At 43.0% G+C, this 11,591-nt stretch overlaps 1 protein-coding gene across 1 annotated transcript; it reads right to left on the minus strand.

Moving 5' to 3' along the window:
• Positions 1–5,324: 5,324 nt before the first annotated feature.
• LOC112263524 (uncharacterized protein KIAA0754-like) lies at positions 5,325–11,591 on the minus strand. The gene is made up of 2 exons (XM_024439913.2): positions 11,438–11,591; positions 5,325–7,487 (listed from the first exon to the last, which is right to left on the minus strand). The coding sequence occupies exon 2, from the start codon at positions 7,477–7,479 to the stop codon at positions 5,905–5,907; it is 1,575 nt and encodes a 524-aa protein (XP_024295681.1). The 5' UTR covers positions 7,480–7,487; positions 11,438–11,591; the 3' UTR covers positions 5,325–5,904.

The following is an 11,591-nucleotide window of genomic DNA, read 5'->3' on the forward strand; positions in this document are numbered from 1 at the left end:
AGGGAACAGTTCTGGCTCAAGCTACAGAGGAAGTAAGTAGTCCCTTTAAATTAAATAAAAAGCAGACATCATGTGGTTATAAGAAAATCGCAAATCCACCACAGTGTGTTTTTGCATGAGGAGAAAAATCTGGACTCACATTTGGATGTATCTATCCACCAGCCTGATCCTCCTGCTTGACTAATAAATCATGTTGAGTTTGCCTTGTGGCCACCTGACACCCATTCGCTGTAAGCCCAGCTGAGGGGCTGGAGTTGGGGGAGCAGCAGCGTGTATCTTCTCTTTCTACACATGCACAGTTTTTAATAATATAGGCTCATGTTGTTGGTAATCTGCAGCCTCCATTTCTAGGATGTTGGCTTGGGTTTCATTTAATTACTGTCTCAATGTGTCTTCCTCAGTCTCTCCAAGTCAGTGCTCGCTTGTCTGACTGTGTCCAACAATGTGAATGTAAAAAAAAGCTTTGTATTCTGTAGAGTAGTACATTGTGTGCTGTGAAATGTGGAGTGGATCTGGCAGTTTTACTTGCTACTCGTGATAACATGGCCTTTGAATTGAGTACACATTTTCCTTCCTGTTTTCTTTCAAAGGCACCACTGAGAAATGGCTAAATAAACGAGGGCCTTTCCACATATGAAAAAAAGGAACAGGAAAGCACTTTTAGCTCTGTGCCAAAGCCTTAGTATAGAGTGCATAGTGTTAGAGTAACCAAGCAATGCAGCTGGGGATGGACAACTATGCAACTTAAAGGCAGTGTTTAAATCAAGATGCAAGCAGAGCCTCTACCCCAAACTACAGGTCACAGAGACCCTAGCACAGAGAGTAAGAGAAAGAGAGAATGAGAAGAAGAGAGGAAGAGAGAGAGAGAAAGAGAGGAAGAGAGAGAGAGAGAGAGAGAGAGAGAGAGAATGGGCTGTTTTAAGGAGAAAAACCTTACCCCCCAGTGTAATATCCTCAGTCTGGGGTGAGGTACTGCAACTGGATTCCTCATCTTAAAATGTCTACACTATGATCCCATCCCCTCAGAACGGCCTGAACCAATGAAAACTTGGCAAACACATGCTGTTGCCGACAAGCATTTTTCTAATTTAAGTGAGAGAAAAATATGTTAATATTTGATGCTGTGGTTTTTTCTCCAGTCCTTGGTTACATAACTGTTGGGTTTGGGTGATTTTTTTTTTTTGTCCTCCTTTGAGCAAGTATTCAATACAGGTTAGCTAGGGGAGCAGGGGAAGTTTTCAACCTCTTGCTCACAATGGCGTTTTTAGAGGTGATATTGATAGTAGAGCTGGTCTGTTTTTGTGGAGAAAAACGCAACCTTTGAATAATGCAAACACAACCAAACCCATGGGAGTAGCTATTGGATATTCATGATTTCCGTGTCTATAGACTGTAACAGATACTGTATATCCTAGAATTTGTTCTGACATATGAATAGCCCGCCTATCCCTAAAAATCAATGCATTTTGTTATCTATTGACAAGTTAAATAGTCTGTGTACAGTCATGGCCAAAAGTTTTGAGAATGACACAAATATAAATTTTCATAAAGTCTGCTGCCTCAGTTTGTATGATGGCAATTTGCATATACTCCAGAATGTTATGAAGAGTGATCAGATGAATTGCAATTAATTTCAAAGTTCCTCTTTGCCATGCAAATTAACTGAATCCCCAAAAAACATTTTTGTGATTCTCTCGTGAACACAGGTGTGAGTGTTGACAAGGACAAGGCTGGAGATCACTCTGTCATGCTGATTGAGTTTGAATAACAGACTGGAAGCTTCAAAAGGAGGGTGGTGCTTGGAATCATTGCTCATCCTCTGTCAACCATGGTTACCTGCAAGGAAACAACAACAACGAGATCGGGGCACCACCAGTACAGAGCTTGCTCAGGAAAGTCAGCAGGCAGGTGTGAGTGCATCTGCATGCACAGTGAGGGGAAAACTTTTGGAGGATGGCCTGGTGTCAAGAAGTGCAGCAAAGAAGCCACTTCTCTCCAGGAAAAACATCAGGGACAGACTGATATTCTGTAAAAGGTACAGGGATTGGACTGCTAAGGACTGGAGTAAAGTCATTTTCTCTGATGAATCGCCTTTCCGATTGTTTGGGGCACCTGGAAAAAAGCTTGTCCGGAGAAGACAAGGTGAGCGCTACCATCAGTCCTGTGTCATGCCAACAGTAAAGCATCCTGAGACCAATCACGTGTGGGGTTGCTTCTCAGCCAAGGGAGTGGGCTCACTCACAATTTTGCCTAAGAACACAGCCATGAATAAAGAATGGTACCAACACATCCTCCGAGAGCAACTTCTCCCAACCATCCAGGAACAGTTTGGTGACGAACAATGCCTTTTCCAACATGATGGAGCACCTTGCCATAAGGCAAAATTGATAACTAAGTGGCTCAGGGAACAAAACATCGATATTTTGGGTCCATGGCCAGGAAACTCCCCAGGCCTTAATCCCATTGAGAACTTGTGGTCAATCCTAAAGAGGTGGGTGGACAAACAAAAACCCTCAAATTCTGATAAACTCCAAGCATTGATTATGCAAGAATGGGCTGCCATCAGTCAGGATGTGGCCCAGAAGTTAATTGACAGCATGCCAGGGTGGATTGCAGACGTCTTGAAAAAGAAGAGTCAACACTGCAAATATTGACTCTTTGCATCAACTTCATGTAATTGTCAATAAAAGCCTTTGACACTTGTGAAATGCTTGTAATTGTTACTTCAGTATTCCATAGCAACATCTGACAAAAATATCTAAAGACACTGAAGCAGCAAACTTTGTGGAAATTAATATTTGTGTCATTCTCAAAATTTTGGGCCACGACTGTACATGCCGTAATACCTGAACTTGTTTTGAAACAGACAGTATCATGGGGATGCTATGAAAATATCAGCTTGAATCAATGCCTGCACTGTGAGCAGTCTACTGTAGTTTGTCAAGCTCACTCTAATCTCACTGATGATCTCTTGATTGAAATGTAAGGGGGATTTAGATAATGATCATTTACAGATTGTTTTCCTGAAATAAATAGGGAAATCCATACAATTGTATCCTGTTTTCATATACACTGTAACCATTTGACACAGAACGCTTCAGATGGGAGAGAGAAAACAACCCAGCGTGTCCATCCACCCAACCCCCAGCTCTCAAGTACGTTCCTTTCATAAATCTGTGGGCCGGAGTATTTCTTGAAGAAACCGGAGCAAGAATTCAGGGTTGCTATGTGGAGGAGCTCGTTATGGTGCCGTTGGAAGACGCTTGGGAACCTTCGATATCTCCATCGAATCTTCTTTCAGATTTTGACCCACTCTCTATAAATTCTGTAGGAGATTCCATAAACAGTACATATGCCTTGGACACTCATGAACACAAACACAGTCTCATGAACACACACACACACACATACACAAACGCGCATCCACAAACACATAACATTTATCTCCCTTGTGCTAATGCATGTGCTTTGGTATCTACATGACAGATACCCTCTAGCCTCTTTTAAGATGTAGGTGCAAGCACCATGCTCAGGGCCGATGAAGTAGGTGTCAGAACCTTCTACGACCATTTCATCCACCCTCGCCACCCCCTTGCCCAATTTCAGCCCCTGAAACAGTATAAAAATGTCTCAAGGCAAAAGAGAGATTATCTCATTTGTCATGGTTGTGTTCTCCTCTGTGCTGCGTCAGAGCTCTTCCTTTCATCCCAGACCCTCATCCCCCCACTCACTCCCACCAACCCCATTGAAAGCCCCTTCCTACTCCAAGAATACATGCCCCTCCCCCAAACCCCCTCGCCATTTCAATCTCTGAAATGTGGGGAGTGTGTGCTGCCCACAGAAATAGAATGAATAGAACAGGCGTCCCCATTCAAGTCAATGATGGTATAATGGGTGGACTGGCAGCCATTTTGAGTGTACCCATGCCAGGAAGTAAAAGCAGGACGTGTACCCTTGAATCTGCTGTGAATTGTCGTCAACTCAACTGACAAAAAACTAAAATACATTCTATTGTATGAGCCACATCAGTTAGCATCATTTGAATGAATATTCTACATCACCATGGCAATCGAGCATCAGTTGACAGAACATTCCAAATTACCATGGAAATGATTGCATCACAATACCAGGCAGCCATTGCGAGTGTACCCATGAGTTTAAATAGATGCGGTGAAGAGGTCAATGGAACGCAGACAGTGGGAGCTAGAAGAACGATGCCGGTGCAAATTCAACAAATTTGATTTAAAAAAGTGGATATTCTTCAAATCCATCAGGATTGATGTATTGTAACAGGCCCACAATGTGGTTACTAAACTCCAATTTTGATATATTTGGCCGCTTTCACTGCATAACATTTAGAAGTTGTTCCCTTTCTGGTTTAGAAGAAGTGACTGCTAAATGCTAACTCCTGTTCGTATAAGCTGGTAGCATAGCTACATGTAACATAGAGAAATCGGTGGTGGTAGTCAAAGTCGTTTTTTAACTGCAGTACTGTTGATTGGTGACGATGACAAGAAAATGTTTTGGGGTTGACATCTATACAAGCATTATATTCTGATTTTTACCTCAACATATTGTGAAATACACATACAAACATTAGCCTAAATCTATCCAAATTTGCTGGGAGGCAATGAGGAGATTTGGGATATTTCCCGCATATTTCCGCATGTATTTCCATGGCATTTCCATTGTTTGGGTCGAGTTCCATTGACCTCTTTACCACATCTTTTGCCAGGGTCAGAGCTTCCAAGCCCTCTCTATTCATTCTATTTCTATGGTGCTGCCTGCCTACCACAGCTTGGAGTTCCAGTGAGATGGGCTATTATGATGTAAGAGGAAGAGATGACCTATGAAATTATCTGTCTGCGTGCATTAACATGGTCATATTTTTCAAACAAACACACAGGCAAGCCAGGATTCACCAAACAAAATATCTGCAAGGCCAATGACCTCGAGGACATTGGTCTATAGGTAATACAATCTGGCGACCCCTAACCCAAAAGAAACCTGGTCTGTACATGACTGTAGAAGTTTGAAATGAATGATGTTCTGTAGATAATGTCTCCGACTGCTGATATTGGTGCACTCAATCTATCAGCCAACAACAATAAAGCACTGGACGAATGTCAGTTTTCAAAGATCTCCATTGTTTGCACCTAGGTTTACTTATTATAATCAATCATAAAGGCATCTTAAAATACAGTTGAAATAATTGTAACATGCTAAAATTGACTAAAATGACCTGTCATTATACGATAAGGCCCTGTGTCAAATGGCTTTTGCCTAATTTATATAGAATACATAACAACAACAGAACAATCAGGTATAACAGTCTTTTTTTATTCTCCATTCCAAGCCATCAATTAATATTCCTTACTGTTTGCACCATTATAAAAGGCCAAAACTTTTCATCCATTATTTTGTCATGTAGTTAAGGAAAGGATATGTGAAAGTCTAAGTTAGATCACTATTGAATGCTATTCCGATAAAACATTTGTAATAATCATCAGGCTCACACACAAAGACAAGACTACTCTTTCCATTCAAAATTTCCAATGTCAATGTCATGTTTTTTTCTCTGTTGTCCAGTTTTTTGTTGTTGTTGGTTTTACTATACTCATCCCTCAAATGTTGCTGGCTTTCATCTCACCACAAATGCTGCAAACACAGGCTGCCCCTCTGCAATGACGTGTGGGGCACAAAGACTCAACACTGCAACCATGTCTTACATCTCTTCCTTCACATGTACCTCACTCCCCCTCTCTACACTTGAGTGGTTGTATTTCCTTTTAGTTAACCGGAAACTCCTTTGCCATAACAGACATTTTTATATTTATCTTCAGAAGCTTGTGTTGGAGGTTTTTTCGGATAATTAGGGACTTTAGGGACACATTTATATTAGCTTCAGACCAAGTCAACAGCCTGACTTATTGCCTCACCGATTGCCTCAGGAATATGGATGTCGCCAGTCAGGTTCAAGTCCTTTTTTAATTCACAGTCAATTTGCACCTCAACGGCATCCTCTGGCTTGTCAATGCCATTGACACATTCCTTTTGTTGTGGCTCCGGGGCAGACACGGCAGCCGGCTCAGCTGCCTGCTCCTGACACTCCCCATTGACCTCAGGGGCAGAAGGCTCAGCAGTAGCCTCCTCTGCGGAAACAACTTCCCTGTTGTCCAGCACAGCCTCTTGTGGCCCAGTGCTGGCCTCCTCTGCAGCAGCAGGTGCAGCAGATTCTGAAATTATGATCTCCGGGATGAATTCTGCAATGTCGGCAGCCTCTGGCTCTGCTGCCTCTGTTACTGCATCAGCAGCTTCAGGTTCAAGCTCTGCTACGGATTTTTCTACAGGTAGGGGGAGCTCTTTAGCGGCTGGTTCTGGGACGGATTCTGGTTCTGCGGCTGCCTCTGGCTCTGCGGCTGCCTCTGTGGCTGACTCTGACACAGCTTCTGCAACTGATGTAGGCTCCTCCTCCAGTGCGGGTGAAGCTGCTTCTGCCTCTACTGGTGCCTCGGGCACAGCCTCAGGTTCTGGGGCCTCCCCTGTAACAGTCTCTGTTTCAGGCTCTGGAGCAGCAGGCTCAGGTTCTGTAGTGTCTGCCACCTCTGTGGCTTGTTCTGTAGCCTCAGAATCCTTTTCTGGTGCTGCGGCTAGGCCCACAGAGGCTGCCGCAGGCTCTTCTGGTGCAGGCTCTTTTGGTGCTGCCTCAGGCTTTTCTGGTGCAGGCTCTTTTGGTGCTGCCGCAGGCTCTCCTGGTGCATGCTCTTTTGGTGCTGCCGCAGGCTCTTCCACTGCAGGCTCTTTTGGTGCTGCCGCAGGCTCTTCTGGTGCAGGTTCTTCCACTGTAGGCTCTTTTGGTGCAGCTGCTGTTTCGTCTAGTGCCGCTGGTTCTTCTGGTGCCTCTGTTTTATCTGGTGCTGTTACAGGTTCCTCTGGTGATGCTGCTGGTTCCTCAGCTGCAGCAGGTTCTTCCAGTGCTGACACTGGCTCTTCTGGAGCTGCAGCTGGTTCCTCTGCTACTGCTGCAGGTTCTTCCGGTGTCGACACTGGCTCTTCTGGGGCTGCAGGTTCTTCTGGTGCTGCAGCTGGTGCTGGCTCCTCTGGTGCTGCAGCTGGTTCTTCTGAAGCCACGGCCTCTTCTGCTGTTGGCGCTGGTTCTGCCGGTGCTGCCACAGGTTCATCTAGTACAGCCGCTGGCTCTGCGGTGGCCCCCTTGGCCACAGCCTCTATAGCTGACAGGGCCTCTTCTGTCACTTCTGTGATGGTTACCGCTGCCAACTCCACTGCTCCCTCTACCGCAGCAGACACCTTAGGAGCATCCTTCGCTACCAACTCAGCGACCGGAGCTGGTGCTTTGCTCTCCACGGCATGGGCCATGGCCTCAACGGCACTCACAGCAGCCACAGTAATCTCCTCCTTCTTGTCTTTTGGGTCGCTGACATCGTACCCCTTCTTTCTCTTGCTCAGCTTGCCTCCCATGGTGTCTCCTAAAAGTGAATAATAAAATCAGAATGACTTAACAAGTGTGACAGGTTGTTGTGTTTGATAATCCATGCATAGCATATATCAATTTCCTTTAATTACCCACCACAAACCTCAATACCGAGTTAAAGCTGAATAAAATTCAAAGCATTGCAATCATGCCAACATAGTGCCGCCTGTCTCCGTTGTAAGAAAGCACTCAGTCGGGCTTTAAAAGGGGGGAAGGCATTTCAATCTGGAGACCACACTCTGCCAAATACTTTTGGCAAAAAGACAAATGACCACTGCATGGGAACTACTCCAAGTTCTAAACTATCCAGTGCTCTTGTATAAACCACAGGACAAGAGACCCTCTCTGGAGACTTAGGTAATGTTATTATGTGCCAAGTGAGCCTCCCATTCTACTGTTGCCCTTTAATGGTCTGTTTTAGTTGTACACTTATTCCCTCTGGTATACTTTTAGAATAGCAGGTTAGAGGCACAGTTAGAGGAGGAAGGGGGGACTTGAGTTCACAAAACGAAGTTAAAAAACACAATTGTTTTTAGCTATAGGTTTTGGGAACCTATTGAGCACTTGTTGTGCATGACTAGGACCTGTTCAACAAGCCTGGTGAAAATGATTGTTTAATCTGCTAACCTTCTATTGCTATCTAGTGCACTGTATATAAATAAGTAAGGGAAAAAAAATCAAGGAGGGGCTATGCGTTCTGTGGAAAATAGTGAATGACGTGGAATCCATTCAGAAACGAGTATTGAAACAATGCCATGGTATTTTAAAAACGACAGGTTGGTGAGACATTTTTTGGGGCTATGGTCTGGATTTTCTCTATACTTTAGTGCAAGGGTTAAATAAGATTCAGGCCAGGGTAAGCATGGATAAGATAACATGTTATTTTACAGACCACAAATTCCTGTTACTTTGCAACCAGTAAAGCATGGGAATGAATTAAGGGATAATCAACAAGGGGCTATGCGTTCAGAGTGGAACTGACCTTCTGACCACAGAGATGCATTATTTTCCAGAGAACGCATAGAGCCCAGAGTTGATTATCCCTGTCATACCATCCATTTTATACTATTTGCTTGTAGAAATGTGTTCAACATCCACTGAAGTAGCTAGCTAGCATGTTTACTTTTGATAGCTACAGTAGTTACCATGGTATCCAAACAAACAGACGCGCTAGTTTAGCTCACCAAGCCATCAGACTTAGCTGCTATTATGAAAATCGAATTCAACAATACCAATACTGTTTTCAATTTGACTTTTGCTTTCAAAAGCAGCTCAAACAAAACGTGTAAACTGTTAACTATATCCATTGATTTCTATCATGCAAAAAAAAATAAAAAATACCCAAGGGGGTGTGGTATATGTCCAATATAACATACTTAGGGCAGTTCTAAGCACGATGCAACTCGGAGTGCCTGGATACAGCCCTTAGCCATGGTATATTGGCCATATACCACAAACCCGAGGCGCCTTATTGCTATTATAAACTCGTTGACCAATGTAATTAGAGCAGGAAAAATACATGTTTTGTCATACCCGTGGTATACTTAAGCAACAAGGCATGAGGGGATGTGGTATATGGCCAATATACCATAGCTAAGGGCTGTTCTTAGCAGGATGCATCACGGAGGGCCTGGACACAGCCCTTAGCCGTGGTATATTGGCCATATACTACAAACCCCTGAGGTGCCTTATTGCTATTATAAACTGGTTATTAACGTAATTAGAGCAGTAAAACGAAATGTTTTGTCATACCCGTGGTATACGGTTTGATATACCACTGCTGTCAGCCAATCAACATTCAGGGCTGGAACCAAACCGTTTATAATGTCTGATATTCCACAGCTGTCAGCCAGTCAGCATTCAGAGCTCCAGCCACCCAGTTTATAATGGGAAATAGTGCATGCTCTAGAATGCCCTTCAAGCCAATCAGAAAGAACTATTCAACAATACCATGGTATAATACTGAGTAGTAGTATTCCGAGTAGTAGTACTATACACCCTCCACCGATGACAACAAAAACATATAGCTAAACTATTTTAGCTATACATATAGCTTAACTAAGTATGTGTGTAGGGTTAACTTTATCACACTGGTCTCACTCACAAAATTGTGTTTATTTTACTCCATTGCCATGCTTGTAAGAGGAAGAGCTAATTTCAACATACTTCAACTTCCCTTCCCCCTATCAGAAAACCGAGAACTGGAAGTTAAATGTTATCTGATAGATTATGTTTGGTGATAATAGTACTCAATTATTCCTTTATATAACAGTAGGCTGGCTGTCACAGAAAACAATATTTACCATGGGAATGGATATACTAAACAGGAATTACAGGTTACAGGTTTCTTCTGCCTGACATACAGTTTTAAGTGAAGCCAAAAGGTGGAAAATGCTCAACATGCAGGCGGTTCTCAAAAAATGAAGCAAAACTCATCACGAACGGAACAATAGACTATGACATTTTCCGCAAGTATTTCGATTGACCCTTATCCAAAATGTCCCAAACATAGTTGAATCTAATTAGTCTTTCTTGTTAGATGGGTGAGAGAGCGACTGCCATATTGCATATTTATTTGAACTGCAGAACACACGGGCGTGATCATAATAGGAGCTGTCCATAGTGCTGCATTAGGGCAATCAAGAAGGGATGCGGACAGAGGGAGCCATGCGGCAGGCCAGCGCAGACTATGGGCTGTACAGCTAAATCCATGCTGATATCAGAGCAGCGATGGGCCCCCTCTACTAGGCTATCGGATAAACAGGCTTTCATATTCCTCCCAATTACTGTCCATATTTGAGGTTCGCTATAGCATGCGAATTAAGTTAATTGCGCGTGTTATATATATGTGTTTGACTCAATTAATTTCCTCGGTTTACATGACATTTGCCTATACACACACATTAAAAAAAAACAGTAAGACATTTCAAAAAGAGATTTCAAGATAGATCTGCCAAAAGCACATGACAATGCTCACAGATTGGGGAAGTACATGGAGCCTATAGGCGACGAGGGGATTAAATAGTACCGGTTTAGGGGTGTGAGGGATAAACCAATTACAGCAATATGATCACACACAGATTACTGTAAACACTACCGGGTAGCAATGTATTATTTCCTATTAAAACTCAAATAGGGCGAAGACACGTTAAATTACGATGAAGGAAAATGTGCAGGTAAATGTACAACTCCTGTTGCACCAGCAAGGCTCTGAGAGACAGGCATCCTAGATGCCTGCTACAGAATGATGTTAACTGTGAAATCCACCTCATTATAAAAAAATATAACTTTTATAGTTTGGATGGATGGCTGTCTTTGATGTTTGTCATTATAGAACAAATATAAGTAATGATTAAAAACGACATAGTATCGACAGGGAAGGCACACTGACTCCATCCCCCCAACCACATACCCCCGCTACTTCACTCTATCTTCACTGTTCGTTAATGTTGCCATGCCGTCTTGTGGGGCTCCACAGGCGTGTACACGAGTTACGATGGAAAATATGTTTGTCTTTTTTTCTATTAAGTTTAAATCTTGATTTGTCATCTTACTCTACACTTGATCATTTTTCAATGTATTACATACATTGATTTGGGCACACACAGCCCTGTCACCCTGATGCTTCTGGATAAAAAAAAAGTCTACACCTCATAGCGCAGACAAATTGTTAAAATCCCAGGAAAGACTCTTTGGAACATCCACATAATAAAACGCAAATCGTGACTCGAAGATGTTGCATGTGAAAATCCACGCACGCACCGGTAGGAATGGAAATACATGAACAAAAGAGAACAAAGGATAGCTTATCCAACTCTTTCTCCCTTCTTCATTCTTTATTCTCCAATTTACCACAACAGCAGGCTATATGTTCTCTTATTTTCTCCAGAATAAAAAACAAAAAACATACAAAAGCTGAAAAGTATAGATACAAAGTTCACAAACCTGGATTTCTGCCTTAAACCCAAACGGTAAGGAGAGTCGAGGAACTGATGTATTCCCTTGTAAGACTGAGCACGGACTGATAATAGAAAGAATCTTGCGACTGAAAGCTGCACCAAAGTCCTCCTCGCTCCCTGAGGTGCAATCTAGGACTGTG

This window comes from Oncorhynchus tshawytscha, linkage group LG12 (assembly GCF_018296145.1).
Source record: "Oncorhynchus tshawytscha isolate Ot180627B linkage group LG12, Otsh_v2.0, whole genome shotgun sequence".
NCBI lineage: Eukaryota > Metazoa > Chordata > Actinopteri > Salmoniformes > Salmonidae > Oncorhynchus > Oncorhynchus tshawytscha.